This window comes from Manihot esculenta, chromosome 9 (genome assembly GCF_001659605.2).
Source record: "Manihot esculenta cultivar AM560-2 chromosome 9, M.esculenta_v8, whole genome shotgun sequence".
Lineage (NCBI taxonomy): Eukaryota > Viridiplantae > Streptophyta > Magnoliopsida > Malpighiales > Euphorbiaceae > Manihot > Manihot esculenta.
In genome coordinates this window covers 36,879,640-36,900,413 of record NC_035169.2, presented here as the reverse complement: position 1 = coordinate 36,900,413, position 20,774 = coordinate 36,879,640, and the positions used below count along the sequence as shown (strand labels likewise).

The 20,774-nt window shown below is 36.2% G+C and overlaps 4 protein-coding genes and 1 long non-coding RNA gene across 8 annotated transcripts; 3 read left to right on the top strand and 2 right to left on the bottom strand.

The window, feature by feature from the left end:
• Nucleotides 1-431: 431 nt before the first annotated feature.
• Nucleotides 432-3,522, bottom strand: LOC110623372 (pyrrolidone-carboxylate peptidase). Of its 2 annotated transcripts, none has more exons than XM_021768287.2 (5): nt 3,367-3,522; nt 2,489-2,817; nt 2,268-2,372; nt 2,129-2,176; nt 432-957 (listed from the first exon to the last, which is right to left on the bottom strand). In XM_021768287.2, the coding sequence occupies exons 2-5, from the start codon at nt 2,753-2,755 to the stop codon at nt 718-720; spliced, it is 660 nt and encodes a 219-aa protein (XP_021623979.1). In that variant the 5' UTR covers nt 2,756-2,817; nt 3,367-3,522; the 3' UTR covers nt 432-717. The 2 variants fall into 2 exon arrangements, with proteins under 2 accessions (XP_021623979.1, XP_021623980.1); XM_021768288.2 differs by lacking the exon at nt 3,367-3,522 and adding an exon at nt 3,212-3,282.
• A 1,012-nt stretch (nt 3,523-4,534) lies between these two features.
• Nucleotides 4,535-9,118, top strand: LOC110622563 (inactive glucose-6-phosphate 1-dehydrogenase 4, chloroplastic). 3 transcript variants are annotated; one of them, XM_021767117.2, is made up of 12 exons: nt 4,535-5,033; nt 5,408-5,675; nt 5,799-5,974; nt 6,164-6,258; nt 6,657-6,771; nt 6,883-7,088; nt 7,163-7,271; nt 7,379-7,416; nt 7,518-7,638; nt 7,718-7,920; nt 8,362-8,562; nt 8,672-9,118. In XM_021767117.2, the coding sequence occupies exons 1-12, from the start codon at nt 4,920-4,922 to the stop codon at nt 8,907-8,909; spliced, it is 1,884 nt and encodes a 627-aa protein (XP_021622809.1). In that variant the 5' UTR covers nt 4,535-4,919; the 3' UTR covers nt 8,910-9,118. The 3 variants fall into 3 exon arrangements, with proteins under 3 accessions (XP_021622809.1, XP_021622810.1, XP_021622807.1); XM_021767118.2 differs by having other exon boundaries at nt 5,396-5,675; nt 5,862-5,974; XM_021767115.2 differs by having other exon boundaries at nt 4,537-5,033; nt 5,396-5,675.
• Nucleotides 9,119-10,464: 1,346 nt separating this feature from the next.
• On the top strand, nt 10,465-11,150 carry LOC110623353 (protein NIM1-INTERACTING 3). Its single transcript, XM_021768262.2, has one exon. The coding sequence runs from the start codon at nt 10,678-10,680 to the stop codon at nt 11,050-11,052; it is 375 nt and encodes a 124-aa protein (XP_021623954.1). The 5' UTR covers nt 10,465-10,677; the 3' UTR covers nt 11,053-11,150.
• A 7,321-nt stretch (nt 11,151-18,471) lies between these two features.
• LOC110622565 lies at nt 18,472-19,277 on the top strand. The gene is made up of 2 exons (XM_021767121.2): nt 18,472-18,932; nt 19,040-19,277. The coding sequence occupies exons 1-2, from the start codon at nt 18,598-18,600 to the stop codon at nt 19,083-19,085; spliced, it is 381 nt and encodes a 126-aa protein (XP_021622813.1). The 5' UTR covers nt 18,472-18,597; the 3' UTR covers nt 19,086-19,277.
• Nucleotides 19,128-20,027, bottom strand: LOC122724546. The gene is made up of 2 exons (XR_006352002.1): nt 19,534-20,027; nt 19,128-19,409 (listed from the first exon to the last, which is right to left on the bottom strand). It is a non-coding gene; the product is annotated as an uncharacterized LOC122724546 (long non-coding RNA).
• Between the last annotated feature and the right edge of the window lie 747 nt (nt 20,028-20,774).

Here is a 20,774-nt window from a genome sequence, read left to right as displayed (position 1 = left end):
TGCTAATATTTTAAATTTTAACCACCAGATTCTTCCTAGGCTGTAAATAAAATTTCACTCTTTCATTATATTTTGCCAGGACATTGAGATTCTTGAACCAAAAACTCTTCTTCCCAGAAAAAAACATTTTTTAGATATCAAAAAAAGGTTTTTGTTATATTTTGGAGTTCATAACATGAAATTATTTTATATTCATTTGCTTCCAAAACACAATGAAAAACATGTTCCAATAATAGCCAAGCAACTCCATAATGCAACATTGAACTGGATTGCACATGTCTATAGAAACAAAATAAAATTCCACTCAGAATTTGGTAAGCAAAAAATTTTCAATTCAATCACAAGCCATATACAGCTAAGTCCCTGCTGCAAGGAAAGGTATGATTTGGTGAAGCAAAGAAGAAGTGACAAAAAAGAAGCAACAGCTTACATAAAGATAATAGCAAGCAGATTTTATTCACATATTAACAGAAGATTCCAAGAACCTTTTAAAGATTGGCCAAAACCTTTTGATAAAAGGCCAAGGGAAGTCCAGAAGAAGCAATATCCATCACAAGCACATTTTTCTTTCATTCAAATACACTCATCTGTTTATTGAACCATTTCAATACAAGCATCCATCCATCCATCCATCCATTTTCAGAAACATGGTTGGCGACATTACAAGCTTTTACGCCCCTCAACATAAATATGATGGAAATGGATGCCAATAGATTACTAGTTTAAAGAAGCAAGTACCTCCAACAAGGAAGCAGCAAATTGCATTTGGGTCTCCTCATCTATGGTCGAGAAGAGAGGTACATGCACAAAGAGCGATTGTATTCCATTTTGCTCTGCATAGCGGAGAGAGTGGTAGTAAACATAATTGCAGACAAACCGACCAGCATCATCAGAAGTCGTCACATCATAACCTTTCTTCGCCAAAGCCTTCGTAATCTCCTCAGCAGGAAGAGTTGTCTGTAGAAAGTGAGAATAATAAATCCATATTGGACAAATGGAACATATGTAAGGATAGAGTAGCACACGTAATGTATGACCATTCTACTAAAAAATAACATTGTCTTGTGAAGGCATGAGCAGCATATCTAGTTATCTACTTATGGCAGTCACAGTAATAACTCCAACATGACAAATAAATGGCATCCAGCTTATTTGAAATTTTCTCCAAAATGGATTGATAACTTCTCATGGAATTTCAAAATCTTGAGATTTGTGAAATGAGACTGGAGAAAAATTTGATGCTGAAAGAAAAATTATAGACCTCTCTGAATTATGGAAGAGAAGGAATCATGTTTAGCAGTGCTTTTATTTCAAGCCACATAAAGCCTTTGGCTTGAGGTTGATACTCAATGGTGAAAGAAACACTTAATAGACCACTAGAAAGGTCAAAATAAAATGGGAAAGAGAGATGCCAATGAAGAGGAATTAGGTCCCATTAAATAATAAAACAGATACTAGTTCTGCCTAATCCAACTGATGACTCAGGCCATAAAAAGAGAGGAAATCTACAAATACAGCATCACATATCACCATTCAGTCCAAACTGATAATAACATGGAATTCTTTTTATGTATTTTCCTTCTATTTACAATCAGACAAAATGTGAATATTGAGAAAGTTAAAAAAGTTTGAGATGGTAGGTCCTGAAACCAAGGATAGGAATACCTAAATAAGAGATTGCATACACTAAAAAAGAAGCACAAGAGAAAAACTAACAGACAGGGAAGATCATGACTGCGAATTTAACATTACTGTGAAGGCAATCAGGATGACAAACAAAAGGAAACAAAGCCAAGCCAGGACACTCTCTTTTGAACTGCATAGTACTTCCAATCTGAACACAGCACATCATCCCAAGACTCCAATCTAAAACCATGGCAAGTTATAACTTGCCATGGCATATTCTGTAACTTTTTCTTTCATGGAAAGGAAAAAATGTACTAGAAAAGTGGCCTCAAATACCATAAAATATAGTCTGAGAGATGGACAAAACCTTTATATATCATAATAAAAGTTCATCAACATTCAGCAGTCTTGAACATCAATTGATTATTCTGTTTGTCAGAAAACATAGGATCCAGTTTTTGGGAATAAAGGAACAAATGAAGTTGCAGTGAAACCCATATACCTCTCGCACTCGTGAAATTCCACCATCTGAAAGAATAATGGGTATTTTCTGCACAATATAAAATGGAATGGAATCATCATTAGGGAAAATAGTTAAAGAAAATTAACTCACAATACCATAGACAAGGAATATATCTGACCTGTGGTTTCCATCCCATCTCATCAGGACACCGAAAAGTAGCTTCATTGACAGCTTGATTCTCAATGGCAAATTTTGTTGCTCCACTATTAACCCCAAAGTGTAGCTGAAGAAAAAAGTAGAGAAAACAGTAATCAAGCAAAACCCAAAAAATTCAAATAGAATCATCACGAAACATGCGGCCGATTGATAGATGGCTAAGGAAACATGGGGGCAACTAACCCAAATAACTCTCCCAGAATTTGATGATTCAGAGTTGTTTGTTTTAAGGGCATTTTGAAATGTCTGGTACAAGGGCACAATTGCTCCGTGTCCTGCAGTTTCTAGAACGCTACAGCTCCCCAGTATGACACCTTTTGGCAAACCCTTCTTCTTCATGTACTCATTGAGATTACTGACAATAGTTTCAGTTGGATTCTCTGAAACTCCATGGAATTTCTTAAATCCTGTCACATGGATTGTTACAGCAGGAGGCCCTTCAGACCCCATCAGTAAATTCAGTATTTAGATTAAATGTTATAGCATGAAATCTGAAAGGAAAAACCAAGGACCTGCATGACAAAGAAAAAGTGTTCATCAGTCTCGCTTCTATTGGAAGCAATTAACCATGAAAAACTTCAGAGCATATCCAGTTAAATGACTGCGGGATGGAAAAGTTTTGTTCTTAAACAAATCCTAATTTTCATCTCGAAAGGCCATTGCAAAGTAATAGAAGGCATAGTCTCAAATTGAAGAACAAACACCAGAAAATGAGTGTATCTATAGAATTGAAAGCAAGATATCAAAATTGAAAACCTTTATACAATAACCCATTTTCAAAAACCATGAGAAGATTACACAAAATCTAAAATCAAATCAGAAAATCAGAGAATACAGCTAAAATAGATAATTTCCTTCAAAAACCACAGGACATAACAAAAAAACAACGAATCGCCACTAATCCACCTGAACCCAAAATTGAAGCCAATAACCAAACAAAATATGGTTTATCAAAGACCCAGATGATCAATCTGCCATAAAAACAAAAAAAATCTTGAAATAAAAGCATGTGCTCAAAATTCAGAAAGAAAAAAGATAAGAGCTTTTGAAAATTTTCTCACCTGTAATCTTCAAATGATGGGATAAAAGAAGAAGAGAGAAAAGGAAATGACTCAACCACCCGTCTTATTGGTAAAAACAGGAGAAAAAAAGTGGGATTGAAACTCTTTAATGAAGAGGTGAAGATTCCAATCAGATTAATATATAAGTGGGCTATAAAAGCAAGGAATAAAATAAAAAAATTACTACTAAAAAAGTGCGGCCTTTTTTGTAGTCTTGCAGATGCAGATGCAGATGCAGAGGTCACTTTCATACCAAAATAATAATAATAATAATAATAATAATTTAAACGTAATTATTTGAACAATAATATATTATATTATGAATGCAATATCAAAAATAATAAATTTTATGTTTAATTTTTACCCAAATTTAAGATTTTGCATTTTAAAAAAATATTGGTATTTTGCTGGCATTTATTAAATAATTAAAATGTGACAATAGGCATGATAAATAAATAAAACAAGCTTACATGTGTTGGTGTCAAATTATTGTGTTAGTAATTGAAGATTAAACAGTGACACGTTATGGATCAGGCCTTATCCCACAAAAACATTAACTTAATTTTTATTTTATTAAAAAAAAATCAGCTCACCTTGTGCATCTTTAAATTATTTCTGAAATAATTTTTTTACTTATTTATTTTTAAAGGCATGTATTAAGTATTTATATATTTAGTCTGATAATAAATATATTTAAATAAATTTAAGTGATATCAGATTTTATTTTTTTAATTTTCGATTTTCATTGAAAAAATACATGCATTAAAATAAATTTGAGTATGCGAAATATATAAAGGTTAGAGCAAAATACAACAAGGCCTTAACTAATAAATGTATTTTTAAAAAAAAAAAATTGAGTAACATGTGTAAATTAATTTTATATTTTAAAATAAAAATCCATATAAAGTAATGAAACTAAATACTTATTTTCATTAATTGAAAATTTCAATTTGACTAATGCTTTATATTTATTAGAGATGTAACATATTTTTAAAATTTTATCCAAATTATTTTAGAGTTTTATATGTCAATATTAAAAAGCTAAACTTTTTGATATTTAGATAAAATCTATTGATTTATTGAATTCACCATAAAATTGGAGAAGGTTAAATTCTTAAAATTAAAAAGAAATTGAACCCCTTTTACGAGTGAAATTAAGCATTACTTCAATTGGTTAAACCGAATGACCAACCGCTCGCCGGCGCTGACGAGAGGACAGCGAGTAAAGCGGGAAAATGTTACGCATCTCGAAGTGACGTCTTGTCCGTTGCCCACTAGTCAATCCTTTCCCGCCGTTGATTTTACTTACTCCAAAACCATCACCTGCGCTCAAAACCATCAATGCCCAAACGCAATGCAGTGACGTGGAACCCAAATTCTCCGCCGGAGCAACCACCCACTGGAATTTTCTTCCGTTTCTACACCAATCTGCCGCTACCCAAACCACCAAACAGATCGTAATCGTGAAAAATTATTCTTTAACATGGTTGGCTCCGTAGAAACTTCAGCCAGTAGCTCTTAAGCCACTTCCATAGTGCCCAATTGCTGAAGCGATGTCGATGTCAACTTCATATTTATCGGTTCCCTTCTCGGATTCTTCGGTTACTAGACCGATTCCACTTTGTCCAAGTGCTCACAAAATCTCTGCTCGGAGTAGTAGATTTCCGGTGAGTGAGTAAGACACAAAAGGATTAAAGCTGTGATCTTTTACAGTTTCCGTGGAGTTCACTGACAATCAAGCTAGATTTTTGTGTTTCTATCAAGATGGTGTCTAATCGAAAATGATAAAGCTTTAAGATTCACTAGCTTCAGCTAATGATCATAAAAGGGTTTTGTAGAGTTCTTTAATGGCCCCATTACAGACATAAGATCACTTCTAAATTTGCCCTTTTGCTTTTACGGGGCAATACTGGATCTGTTCCTTTGTGTAGTGATGAGTATTAAAAACCCTTTGATTCTAAAGGACCAGTTTTTTATTAGGGTCTTCAAAAGTCATAACCGAGTAATCAATAAATTTTTGTGTTTGTAGCGGTGTATGCAGGTAGTGGCAGAGAGCGTTTATTCGGTGGAAGGTAGCCGTATTGTGCTCTATGGAGGAACTGCCAATTTCTGCCGAAGATTCTGTGGCTTAAAGCTGCGGATACTTAAGAGTCTTAACCTTCGAAAGAGCAATAGCGAATGTAGACCTTCGAAGGAGTTAAAGATTATTAAGAATCAAGAGAAGGATCACTTAACAAATCATTTGGAAAAAACTTCAACACATGCTGGACAAGTTTCGGAAGAAGTCCCCAGGATAAATGTACCAAGTGGTTAGTAATAACTCCATTTCTTGCGTCTCTAGTTAATCAAGTTTTGTTAAATTCTGTATGTCTTTATTTTACTCATAAAGAAGGATTGTATTTGCTTTATTATAAATGGTTTCATGGGGGCAGCTGCATTTGTGGAGTCTCCTTCATCTTTGACACAAGCACATTCCTATAATTTCCCCATTGAAGGTGGTAGAGCAACTTCTCTCTGCATTGCTGTCATAGGAGCCACTGGTGAGCTGGCTAGAGGGAAAATTTTTCCAGCATTGTTTGCTCTGTATTATAGTGGCTTTTTACCTGAGGTCAGATTACGCAAATATCATTGTTCTGTTGCAAGTTTCTTTACTGGTTGATATGCTTTATTTATTAAGGAATAGTGGAGAAAATCTCAATGGCTGAATGGTATTTTCTTCCAACATATTTCACTAACGTTTTCTGAGCTTGAGTAGTGAATTTATCTTTCTTTGAGTGTCACTAGTCCATTGTTGCAGGATGTAGCTGTGTTTGGTTATTCAAGGAAGAATTTGACGGATGAAGATCTGAGATCCATTATAGCTTCCAATTTGACTTGCCGCATTGATCATCAGTATGTTTCTCTTAGCATTCTTTTAGTTGCAATTTCTTAGTTGATGGACTTTTGATGTGATCAAAATCTACTTAAATTAATTAGTTGTCATGATTATAATTTGTGAGAAAACATTTTTCAACTTTAAAGAATGATTCACCCCTTAACATGCTCGTAGTGGGTGCTTTGTTGTAATGCCATTCTTCACTGCTTCAGTTTAAAAGGATTATACTTAGCGATTGAAAACTATTTTCTACAGGCTCGTGATTTGATCAGCTAATCAGTGCTGGTTGAGAAATTCTTTGAATGAAATTTGAGTGTTAGCAATAAGAATACAGGCATTGGCTTTTGTCATGTAGTTATTCTTACTTCGTAGATTCTCAGATCATAAAAGTTTAAAAGAGAAAAAAATGTTTCAGACAGAACTGTGGAGACAAACTGGAGGCTTTTCTTAGTAGGACATACTACATTAATGGAGGGTATGACAACAGAGAAGGGATGGCAAAGCTAAATGCCAGAATGGAGCATATGGAGGTATACTTGCATTTAGACTCTTTTTAATTGTGGGACGGTGTGATTTGAACTTGCAACACTTAAAGCTGAATTCTTTTTATAACTGGTTAATTGACAGCTTGTCAAATGCAGGGTGGACATGAAGTAAATAGGATATTCTATCTTTCTGTGCCACAAGAGGCACTCCTTGACGTTGCATCTTCTCTTGCTGATAATGCCCAAACCAACAGGGGCTGGAATCGTATTATAATTGAGAAACCTTTCGGGTTTGATGCACCATCTTCTCATCAATTGACTAAGTCTCTTCTTTCCAAGTATGAGGAGAAACAATTATACAGGTGTCGTAGCATACTCTATTTCATAAGTTCTCATCGTAGTTGAACAGTTTATGATTTAATTGGTCCCATTTCAGGATAGATCATCTTTTAGGAAGGAACCTCATTGAGAACCTCACAGTATTAAGATTTTCAAATCTTGTTTTTGAGCCATTGTGGAGCCGTACTTACATACGCAACATACAGGTATTTTTCTTTTGTTGGCTCAGTTGTTTTGCTTATTTGTTTCTTTTACAATTATTAAGGAGGATTCAACTTCAGTAGTCACTTAAGTCTTTTTCTTTTTTTGGCAGATTATTTTATCAGAAGATATCAGTGTGCAGACTGGAAGGTTGTTATAGTTGCTAATCTCTCCCATGTATTTTTTGAGAAAAATAAGTGAATTAAGTTTGAGATATGGCATTTTATCATGGCTTTAACTATCTTATGCAGGTACTTTGATGGGTATGGGATCATTCGGGACATAGTGCATAGTCATATATTTCAGACATTAGCATTGCTTGCCATGGAGCCACCTATAAGTCTTGATGGTGAAGATATTCGAAATGAAAAAGTACATGATCTTTATGCAAAATGAATTTCTTGTTAAATGAATTTCATCTAGGCCATAGTAATAAAAAGTGCCTTTTCAGGTGAAGGTTTTAAGATCAATTCGCAGATTGGATCCTAGTGATGTCATTCTTGGGCAATATAAAGCTATTTCTGGGGACAAGGTTGATGTAAATTTGAACAATCTGACCCCAACTTTTTTTGCTGCTGCATTGTACATTGACAATGCACGCTGGGATGGTGTGCCTTTTCTTATCAAAACTGGCATGGGACTCATCAAACACAGGTGAAGTCTAATTGTGGAATGTTGTAAGATAAGTTGAGTGATATAAGTTGAACTTCTTAGCATCCCCAGCCTTCTGAAAATTTTTTAGTAACAATGAAAGGCTTTTTGAAATAAGTTTGAAAGACAATTTCTCTCAGGATGATATTGTATGATAAAAAATTATTACCTTTTTTCCTGCTGCTTCAGACTGGGAGATTTTTACAACTAGGAAACATTTTGGACGCCAAACTCTCTATGAAGGTTTATTTAGCTAAATTCTTGAATTATATCCTGATGGAAGATAGGGAGCCAGAAGTTAATGAGAACTGGTGTATGCATGCATGTGTCCTACTGCTTTGCATTTGTGCAGACTAGCTGAGGGAGCAAATAGCTTAATGTTTGTGCATGAACTGTAAATACAAGATAATGAATTTGCTCACCAACATTAGCTGCATAATGCAGAGTGGAGATAAGAATACAGTTCCATCATGTCCCTGGAAATCTCTATCGGGAACGCATTGGACATAACATTGATATGGCCACCAATGAGCTGATTTTGCGTGATGTTCCTGATGAAGCCATCTTAGTCAGAATTAACAACAAGATTCCTGGACTAGGCTTGCATTTGGATGCTTCTGAACTTAATTTGCTCTACAAAGACAGGTGAGAACCTTCATGTTCTAGACCTTTTAGAGGAACTAAAATTTCCGAAGCAAGGCCAGTACTCAACTTTCTTGAATGTCCCTTATAACTTTCTATGTAAATACCATAGGTATAACGCAGAAGTGCCTGATTCATATGAGCATCTTCTTCTTGATGTCATTGATGGAGACAACCATCTCTTTATGAGAAGTGATGAGCTTGCAGCTGCATGGAGTATTCTAACTCCCATTCTCAATGAGATAGACAAGAAAAATATCGCACCAGAGCTGTATGAATTAGGAGGTAGAGGTCCAGTTGGAGCATACTATCTTTGGGCCAAACACGGGGTTCGGTGGGCAGACGACTGAAGAAGTTTTTTTGCCAAAACTTCTGCTGTCTGAAATTGAAACATGATTTGTGGTAAATAATACTTGCATCGCTGCATGCGGCTAAATAAATGAATGTTTTAAATGCACAGATCCTGTAAAAATGGGATGTTCTTGTTTACTTGAATTCATCCCAGGGCAGTTCATCTTTTGATAGCAGTAGAATTATCCATCTCTTTCTTTTGCTGCTATTCCATTTGCCTGAGTAAAGTTTTGTTCCAGGGTGCTGGTACTGTCAAGAAAATAAATTTCCATTGTATGCTTTAGTTGTCATGTGCAGTACTGTTTAAGACTTGGCTGGTTCCATAATTGATGCAAGGGGCAAGAGGATACCAGTTCAAGATCTGTCCTACAGATAAGAACCATGTAAAGTTAGGTCCCACATCACATAACCAATCATTGATTTTAAACAGGCAAAATCTCGTGATTGGTGATATAGATAAATGTGACTGATCTTAGAAGATGAATCTAGTTCATCGTTTGATCTTGAAATCTCAGAATGTTAGATAAAACTCACATTACTGGCATACACATGTTACTTAACCTGGGACTGAATTATGAGCACGAGATGTATAATCAAGAAGAGTTTTGAAGGTGGTACTCCAAAAGCAAAAAAGAAGTACGGGGGATGGAATCTTACTACTGGTTTAAGGAAATGAAAAAGATCATTAGACATGTGTATCTTTTTCTTTTTAATTGCAACTTGTTTGGTTGATAATCACTTTAAGACATGAACAGAAGTATTGTTTATTGATGGGAGTAGGGCCAGAGAGATGTCATGTATTATGTCGAGAAGCAAAGTCCTCCGGAAGCTGCCATATGAGAGCATGTCATGGGTGCTGCGTCACCTCTGCTAGATCATTGTGTGATGCTACCGCTAGCAATTATCTTTGCCACCCACCTCACTTCTATTTACCACCAGTGCCCATCACTAATTTGGCAACAAACCCATCAATATCTACCCATTAAAAGATATTGTTTTTAATGATTCAGTGCACTATAAATTTACCATGTGTATGTATATATATATTTTATTTATAACGAATAGCATATATGTTAATATTTAATTTGTAACAAATCTATACAAATCAAATCGAGTGATATTTATTTAAATCTTACCATTTTATCATTAAATATAATTATAGAAACCAATGGAAAGAGATGAATAGAAAATAATGAAATTACTCCAATTAGTAAGAACAAGAGATTTCCTTCTTATTATTAATTAGGAATAGGGAAACACATTAAATTCATTTATCTCCAATAGAGCAGGTTGATGTATAATAATTCAAATAGAAAAATAACTTAATTTAGCTAAAGTTGACCCAATTTTTTTTTCTTACCATAAACTTTAAAAAGAAAAAGAAATAAATATGATTAAATTTTGAATTCTTAGCTTCCTGCCCATGAGTTATGGAGGATAATATTTATTTTTTTTTAAATATGTGATGCACTATTTTTAATATATTATTTTATAATTTACCTATGTACCAACTCAATAATAATATAAATTTCTATAAGTATGTTTCTCTTATAAAAATTTTCTTTCCCTGTGAAGCAATTGCAACCACCCAAGGATGGCTCTCTATTTATATAGAGGGAGTCAACTAACAAGGTTTTGCAATTGATGAATTCTTTGTTGTATGGCTAACCAGAGCATGTGCATTGATTGTGATTTCTCACATTAGGCAATAAGTGCTTCTGTTCTTTATCTTGTAATTTTCGTTACACCTGTTTGAGAAAATCTAGCATGGAGAGTGCTACAACAAGGAAGAGGAAGATAGAGAATGTTGAAGAGCAAGAGAAGAAAGGGCAACAAGAGACAGATTTGGAAGATGATGATGATGATGATGAAGAGAAGATAGAGAAGTTCTTTACTTTGGTAAGAAACTCAAGAGATCTTATGAGGAGGGGATCTAATGCATCCAAAGAGAAAGATAAGAAGAAACCTGAAGCTGCTGCTGCTGCTTGGAATCCATCATTCCAGCCAGAAGATTTCATGCAAGATATTGTTAAGGATGGTAAAGGAGTTGCTGGTCCTTCTACGACAGCAGAAGAACAACAAAAACAGAAGAAAGAAGCGGAAGGAGGAAACAACGAATTAGATCTAAATCTTTCTTTGTAGGAATGTATTGGTAGTTTCTTTTCCTACTTGCATGTAGAAAATAAAATCCCAAAAAGTTTTCCACAGTTATTATTAATATTATTATTAAGAATTGACCATATTGCCATTTAGCAAGGACCACTAAGCTCGTAAATATATCCTGTCAGTGTCATTTCCATTTATAGCCTGTTACTTTGGCATTCTCAGTTCCAATATTTGATATTTTAAAGTTTTTTTTTCTTCCTTCTTCTTTTAAGATGCAGAAAAGTGAGAGAACAGCTACTGCAAGTTGCACCAAACATATTTGTGGTCTTTGATCAGCTGTTGGCCCACTTTGCATATAATTTTATGGCAATTTCATAAAGCAGTTTCTTTTTTTTTTTTGGTGGAGGGGAGATTAGAGGCAACCTTGATGAGGGCCTATGTTGCTGGATGCTTGTCTCATCAGTCATCACTGCTATTATTTGCAACTTTAATTGGTTTGAATTTATGCTTCCCATTAAGCTTAATTTCATAAAATATCAATGCTACAAGGATTATGATGTAGTGGTAGTGTAATTATGTCATAATGTTGATTATCAAAGATAAAATCCATACTTTCCATCCTCAAAAAAATCAAAAGATAATAATTAGCAGCTATTGATCAAGCATAATTTAGCCACATTTTTATTATCTTTTTTATTGCTTATTTACACATTTTCTAGCTTAATTTATGGTTTTTATCTTGTTTCTACAGAAAAGGAAGAATCTGGAAAATGGGAGAAAAAGTGCAGAAAATTTGCAAAAGGATGATTTGCCCAGTGATTTGCCCAAAAATCTGCTCCCATCACTGCCCAGATCAAGCTAAAACAGATGCCCAGAGGCAACAGACAGCAGTGACATGGGCAGGCGATTTGACCAAGACAATCAAGGATCACTGGCCAAATCACTCGCAGAGGCATAAAGGACTGACTCACAGAGAAGCGATTTGCCCAGTGATTTGCCCAAGAAACTGGTCAAATCGCCGGGCAAATCACTTTGACAGCAGAAAATTACAAAGAGCGGGAAAATTGGCAGCAAACAGAAATCCGAATTTTCAGAAGTCCAAATCCAATCCAATCACTTCCAACACAAATCCAAGAGCCACGAAAGAGCTTCTCATCCAAGGAAATCCACTTGCAATCAAATTCAACATCAAAAGAGGAGTCCAACACCAAATCAAAAAGGGATTTCAAAACCCTAGATGAGAGAATTCTTCAGCTATAAAAGGAGGGCTTCCAAACCAGCAAGGACTATCTTCTGCTGAGGAATTGAACTCGCCAGAAACTCTCCAGCATCTTCTCTTTTCTTTTCCTTTCATCTTTTTGTGTATTTAGTCCACCATGAGTGGCTAAACTCTTTTCTTTCTAGTTGAAGTTGGTGAATTTCAGATTTGTGTGATGAATTGGGAGATTTAAATCTCCATTGTTAAACTTCTATTTATTTTCAATATTTATGCAATTTGAGTTTTCCATAATTATTACTTTGCTTTTAGAATCAATAAGGGCCCATTGCTTTTAAATTGCTTAAGTAATATTGTTTGAATGATTTAGGTCCGTAATTGCTTAGGTTGTTCAAATACACATTTAATCAAATTGCATAATCTAAACTTGACCACGCGGTTGGCAAGGATAGAATTAGGTTTCTCTAAGTCTTAATGCAGTCAACAGTTGTTCGATGCTACAATGCCCCAAGGACGTTCCTTGGCAACTTGTTGATTAGTGTTTGATTAGCGAACGTTTCCTAATCAAACTAGAACTAAGGAGGAATTTGGATTGTGAGAAGCGTCTTCCACATCCTAAACTAATTTATTGAGATAAATAGGAGTATTAAAGAATCAATGACCAATTCTAAACAATCTGAAATAAGATCCATACTTCAACTAGAAGCTTTTCTCTTATTGATTTACTCATCTTTAAATTATTGCTTTCTTTTGCTATTTAGTTTTAGTTCATCAAATCAAAACCCCCTCTTTTAATTACTTGTTATTTACTTGACCTAGTCACTATTAGGAAAATCATTGGTGTCAATTCCCTGTGGTTCGACCCTATTGCCACTATCTACAAGTTTATTGTTGATTGTTTAATAGGTTTATTTTTGACGGCTTCGACAACCGCCTATCAAAAATTGGCGCCGTTGCCGGGGAGTTGATTTAAACTAACGTATTTTCCTTATATGACCAGGGCTGATTTACAAGCATGGCTACGGTAAGTATGTCTTTTCTCTCTTCTCAAATTTCTGAACTAACCTCTATTGTGAGAAATTATGGTCAAGCTCGACAAGTTCAACAACTTCAACAAGCACATGCATTTGAAGGATTCTATGGACAGCCAAGACATAATCCCTACCTTGACACATATAATTCAGGTTGGGGAGACAATATGAGCTATGGCTATACAAGGACAGACCACTACCATGACTACCAAAGAGATCTGCAATACAATCCATGTTGGGGGGACGATCCAAATTATGGCTATGCAAGGGCTGACTACTACCAAAACTATCAAGCCCAAGCAACACCTCAAAACTCCCATATGGAACTTGAAGAGATGGTGAGGAAATTGGAAATTTCTGGGAAAATTCTCCAACAGCAAGTGGATCAAGCGGTCAACTCAGTGGACGCATACATATTAAGAAGAGAGGAAGAGCTTCAAGATCTATGGGACGATGACGAAGAAACAGACCGAGCTGTAGAGTCTGCTGCACAAATCACCACTACACTTGTTGCTGAACCAGCTGAATCAAAAATATACACTGCAGAAACAGCACCTGCTGTCCAAAAATCAGCAACCTCAGAAATTGCCCCAACTGAACCAGTAGATTTTTCTGCACCTGCAGATTTTGTTGCTGCACCAGCAAATTCATCCACTGCCACGCCTGCCACTGCTGAAGCTTCCACAATTACACCAGCAATTGCTGAACCGGCTGTCCAAAAATCAACAAGTATTGAATCAGCCACTGTTACATCCCCTGCTGCTGTCCATAAACCAGCAACTGCTGGAAGTGCCCCAACTGAACCAAAATCTGCTGAAATTTCTGAAACAAACCAGCCCCCTGGAGAATCTAGCACAACCAGATTGCTAGCACAGGTAAGTTGTTGTTTACCCTCCCAAACTGAGATAAATCCAAGGCAAAATGCTAGTGCCATCACATTGAGGAGTGGAAAAGAGCTGGAAGACAGAAAGTCTGAAAAATTACAGAAACAGGTTGCTGATGAGAATCTGCCAGAAAGTGATTTGCCCAGTGATTTGCCCAGATTACCAAATAATCTGCCCAAATCAGCAGACCAGGCAGAATCCAGTCAAAGGCAGAAACAACAACCTATGGAGAAATTCAAGGTACCTCCTCCCTTCCCAAAGAGATTTGCAAGGTCCCAAAAGGAGAAAGAGGAGAAAGAGATATTAGAGACACTTCGCAAAGTGGAAATCAACATACCCCTACTTGATGTTGTAAAGCAAATACCAAGGTATGCTAAATTTCTCAAAGAGCTATGCACCAATAGGAGGAAACTTGCTGAACATAAAAAGGTAAGTGTGGGGGAGTGTGTCTCAGCTGTCATTCAAAGGAAACTTCCCACCAAATGCAAGGATAGAGGAATGTTTGCCATTTCATGCAAGATAGGCAATGTGGGGATAAAGAAAGCCATGTGTGACCTTGGAGCTTCAATTAATGTTATGCCCCTTTCTATTTTTAACTTGTTAAATGCAGGTACACTCAAGGGCACCAGCATTGTGATCCAACTGGCTGACCGATCCATTGTCCACCCCAAGGGAGTGCTTGAAGATGTGTTGGTGCAAGTGGACCAACTAGTCTTCCCAGCTGATTTTTATGTGATTGACATGGAGGAGGATAAGGGCAACATCACCTCTGATATCTTACTTGGGAGACCATTCTTGAGCACAGCAAGAACAAAAATTGATGTGCATGATGGCACATTAACCATGGAGTTTGAAGGGGAAGTTATCAAGTTTAATGTTTATGATGCCATGAAATTCCCCAATGATGTTTCTCCTGTTTATGGCCTTGATATAATTGATGATTTAAGCCAGGAATTTTTTGATTTTGATCAAGAAAGCTTACTTTATGAAGGTCTTTGCAGGAGAGAAGAAGAGGACAGCAACACCAAGACAGACCAGATGGAGTACTGTTCACAGCTGGTTACAGGTGATTTGACCAGGGATTTGCCCAGTAAATTGGGCAAATCGCCCCAAATCAGTGAGCAGGCAGACTTAACAGAAGGTGATTTGCCCAGAAAATTGCCCAAATCACTGGGCAAATCAGACAAGCAGACAGAAAACCAGCAGACAGAGAATGAACCAAATCTGAAACCCTTACCTAGCCACCTCAAATATGCCTACTTGGGAGCTGGAAATACACTTCCAGTAATTATTTCCAACCAGCTCAGCCAAGAAGAAGAGGAAAAGCTCCTTGATGTGTTAAGGAAGCACAAAAAAGAAATTGGGTGGACCTTGGAGGACATAAAAGGCACCTCAAGACCATTCGGTGGAGGCTCAAGACAGGATGCAGCACATGGAAAGCATGTTGCAGCTGCTGGTTCAACACTTTCTGCCCCAGCACCGTGACAGATAGCGATTTGCCCAGTGATTTGCCCGGTGCTTGCCCAAGTCACTGGTCAAATCACCCCCAGGCCAGGAAGTCCCTTTCCCTTTCATTCTTAAATTTTTCCTTTATATGTTTTACATTGAGGACAATGTTTGGACTAGGTGTGGGGGTACTGTTAGGTTATTTTTGCATCGATTCCATCATCTTTTTGTTTCTTTTTATTTGTTTCTCTTTGTTTCTTTTTGCATTGTTCTTACCCCTTTTTGCACACACCAGAATTTTTTTCACTTTTTGCACACACACACAGAATTTTGTAGCTGATTGCTTTATTCAAACATAGATAACAAGGTTGAAAGAGTGCCCTTATCTCATGACCCCATTGAATTGCCACCCCTTTAAGCTTAAATTGAATCATTCACAGTATGTTGCCTTCACTTTGGGAGTTTTTCTCTTTAATTGAATCCTTAAATGTGCTAAGGTCAAGAGAAATAAAAATACAAATGCATGCAAACTTAAAGCTAGTGTAACTCCCTATGAGTTGATTTGCCCAATCTTTCCATAAAAAAAAAAAAAAAAAAATCAGCACAAAGCACAAATCATAAACCTGTTTCGATGGTCTAGACTATGAACAGAGCTAGTAGCCACTTGAACAAGTGACTAACTGAGTAACCGGGGGTGTATCACCCATGTACACAATCGCGTAAAAAGGTTAGTGACTTTTTCAGGCAAGGATAAGAATAAGTGCTGCTGAAAATATAAACAAAAATAAAAGAAATAGAGAAGAAAAGGGGCAAGTCACTCCTAGGGGTTGCATTAAAACTAACATAAAGTAATAAGCATGATTGAGCCAAAAACCTTTCTCTTGACCATGGTAAGTGAAAGGAAACAAGGAAAGGAGAAGATGACCTTAGTGCATGTACTCTATACTGTGATACTTCAGTTTAGGAGTCTAGGGGGGGCTGATTAAGTGGTGTTTAGGTTCTAAGGAAAAAGGGGGCTTGATTGGCTAAGTTATTTGTTGCTTGAGGACAAGCAAAAAGCTAGGTGTGGGGGTATTTGATCAAGCATAATTTAGCCACATTTTTATTATCTTTTTTATTGCTTATTTACACATTTTCTAGCTTAATTTATGGTTTTTATCTTGTTTCTACAGAAAAGGAAGAATCTGGAAAATGGGAGAAAAAGTGCAGAAAATTTGCAAAAGGATGATTTGCCCAGTGATTTGCCCAAAAATCTGCTCCCATCACTGCCCAGATCAAGCTAAAACAGATGCCCAGAGGCAACAGACAGCAGTGACATGGGCAGGCGATTTGACCAAGACAATCAAGGATCACTGGCCAAATCACTCGCAGAGGCATAAAGGACTGACTCACAGAGAAGCGATTTGCCCAGTGATTTGCCCAAGAAACTGGTCAAATCGCCGGGCAAATCACTTTGACAGCAGAAAATTACAAAGAGCGGGAAAATTGGCAGCAAACAGAAATCCGAATTTTCAGAAGTCCAAATCCAATCCAATCACTTCCAACACAAATCCAAGAGCCACGAAAGAGCTTCTCATCCAAGGAAATCCACTTGCAATCAAATTCAACATCAAAAGAGGAGTCCAACACCAAATCAAAAAGGGATTTCAAAACCCTAGATGAGAGAATTCTTCAGCTATAAAAGGAGGGCTTCCAAACCAGCAAGGACTATCTTCTGCTGAGGAATTGAACTCGCCAGAAACTCTCCAGCATCTTCTCTTTTCTTTTCCTTTCATCTTTTTGTGTATTTAGTCCACCATGAGTGGCTAAACTCTTTTCTTTCTAGTTGAAGTTGGTGAATTTCAGATTTGTGTGATGAATTGGGAGATTTAAATCTCCATTGTTAAACTTCTATTTATTTTCAATATTTATGCAATTTGAGTTTTCCATAATTATTACTTTGCTTTTAGAATCAATAAGGGCCCATTGCTTTTAAATTGCTTAAGTAATATTGTTTGAATGATTTAGGTCCGTAATTGCTTAGGTTGTTCAAATACACATTTAATCAAATTGCATAATCTAAACTTGACCACGCGGTTGGCAAGGATAGAATTAGGTTTCTCTAAGTCTTAATGCAGTCAACAGTTGTTCGATGCTACAATGCCCCAAGGACGTTCCTTGGCAACTTGTTGATTAGTGTTTGATTAGCGAACGTTTCCTAATCAAACTAGAACTAAGGAGGAATTTGGATTGTGAGAAGCGTCTTCCACATCCTAAACTAATTTATTGAGATAAATAGGAGTATTAAAGAATCAATGACCAATTCTAAACAATCTGAAATAAGATCCATACTTCAACTAGAAGCTTTTCTCTTATTGATTTACTCATCTTTAAATTATTGCTTTCTTTTGCTATTTAGTTTTAGTTCATCAAATCAAAACCCCCTCTTTTAATTACTTGTTATTTACTTGACCTAGTCACTATTAGGAAAATCATTGGTGTCAATTCCCTGTGGTTCGACCCTATTGCCACTATCTACAAGTTTATTGTTGATTGTTTAATAGGTTTATTTTTGACGGCTTCGACAACCGCCTATCAGCTATAAAGCTAAATTATAGAGGTCACATTCAAATTATTCATCAACTCATCATGATGTTAATTTTTTTATAAAAGGAATAATTTTATTCATTTAATTTTTGAACTAAATTCAAATTAACGCAAGAGGGAAAAAGATTTTGAATGATAAGAGTACTAGTGCACTAAATAACCTACCAATTATTCATAGCTACTTTGAAAAAGAAAAGGAGAATCCTATATAGTTGATTCACTTCAGTGACCTTCACTGGACCAAATTACAAGGCCCCACACGCTATGTTGGTCCTCACTAATGTGATATGTTTCTTTATGGCCATACACCTGATTTGTTAAGTGTGAAACTGACTTAGAGTCACACTGCAGCAACCCAGCAGAGCTAAATTGCCAATAAAAGGTCACAGAGATTAGGTGGAATTTAACTACAGAAACCATGGAAAAAGACATGAACAAGAAGCAGCAAGGAATCCTTGCAGAAGAACAAGGAATTAGGTACGTTGATGAAGATGAGAAGGTTGAGAAGTTCTTTGCAATAATTAGAAGGCTAAGAGATGCTCGTAGTAACTTTTCAACAAATTGCTTGAGAGAAATGGAAGCCTGGAAGAGAATGAAGAAGGCAAAAAAGGTGCATGTACCCATATGGACTCCAACTTTTCAACTGGAAGATTTTTCTGGGCTGGATTTGGCTGATGCAACTCAACCAAGTTCTTCAAATAACAAGGGACAAGGACAGGAGAAGAAAGAAGAACTAGACCTCAATCTTGTCTTGTAAAGATTTTAGGATTCTAATGGTTTGATTATTCCAGGTTTGCAAATTCATTTACAAGGTTGTTTGTTCATGTGATTATTATTGTTTTTTTTTTTTTTTTCTATAAGAGTTCAGAAAACAGAAGCCTTCCTATGTGTGTCTCAAGTGAATGAAATTATGCATTCAGCAATAAGAACTTGCGTTGCAGATGCCATGGAAAATGGAAATGCACAACCAAGCATCACCGGGTAGATTCATATGTGTAGAAATTTGGATTTACAATCAGATAATTGATGCATACCTTTTGTACTTTTCCGCTATAAATCTCTTAAACATTTGTCAAAAGAACTTCATTTTCCCCCTTCCTTTGCTGGCTCATTGTTAATTTGCTAAGGACACCCATTATCAGCTAGAATTTGTTGGCAGACGGTAGTGGTGTTCTCCTTGTTCTTGCTCTTGTTGTTTAAATGTTATTCAAGACTCAGATCAAAAGAAACCTGTGAAGACGAAAATCATCAAACAAAGATACATGCATTAGAAACATATCTCTCAAAGGAAAACAAGAAAATTGCTTAGCTTGTTTTCAATGGCACCAATTTCTACAAGAGGATCAAAATATACTTTTCAAGCATCAGTTGGAGAAAGGGAAAAAAAGAATCCTTATATTTCAAGGGGTGTTCTGTTTATCAGTATAAACAACTAGTTAAATAGTTTCTTTATAAAGAAATGCAGGACAAGCACCTCACAATTAAACAATGTTCAAGTGATCCTTTTCTTAAAAATCTTATTTCAAGGGTCTTTAATGAAAAATCTGAAAAGGACAGAAGATAAGCATGATATATCAGTGTTAAACATTAATTCATACTTGCTAAAATCAGATGAAGACTTCAAAATTTAAATGAAAAGGTAATGAAACTGGTAAACTGAAAGATATTATAGTAGCACTGATTACAGCTAACTTGAAGGAATCACCTACAGTTTCCAGCTTCCACAGGCCAAAGGTTCTAGGGAAACTATATCGGATACAAATATTCCTTTAGTAACATTATTACATTTTTTTTATTAACTAAACTATATGGTTAGTCTAAAGCTCATAAAAGAAAAAATTAAAGTTAGATAACTAACATATGCGCTCTCTTCTCTACTTCAATTCAACTACCACCAGGCGGTTTGTTGCTTACATTTCTGGCTCTCACGGATTTTCTCAGCTCTGCCACATCTCCCCATGTACCTTTGGATGCATGGATATTTGACAGCAAGATGCGGACAACCAATGCATACCCAGAAATAAATCCTTTCCAAGAATCGTATTTGTCTATGGCATTATAACAAACAAATCCTGGGCTTCACGGGGCTGCTTGTTTTGGAAGTCGCCAACAGCCAATGCATTCCAAGAGACTATAGTTTTAGAAATGTAAACCTCTAGATTAAACCTCTGTCGCAAACCATGGCATCCCAATTCTTTTATGATGATTTGCTATCTGAATTGCTAGATTATATGAGATGCAAATTGTAGGATTGTTCTGCAGGCACAGCAGACTGCAAAAAAGGGCAAGAAGGAACAGGCTTAATACACAAGTTGCAGTTAGGCCATCAAAAACACTGACCAAAATCAAAATGTTGCCCCCCAAGTATAGGGCAGGATCCTGAATTTATGATTGTGTTGCCTCATCTTTGGCACCTAAATCTATTAGTGATCTTTTCCCCAGGACCAGCTTTGCCTCGAGAACAATGATAAGGTGATTAGCAATCACCAGTAATCCCAACACAACCTATCCTTAAAATGAATTTCACATAATATTACACTTTATAGAAAATCTATCAAATACCCTCTTTGCCTTTACGAGATCACCACATTCACA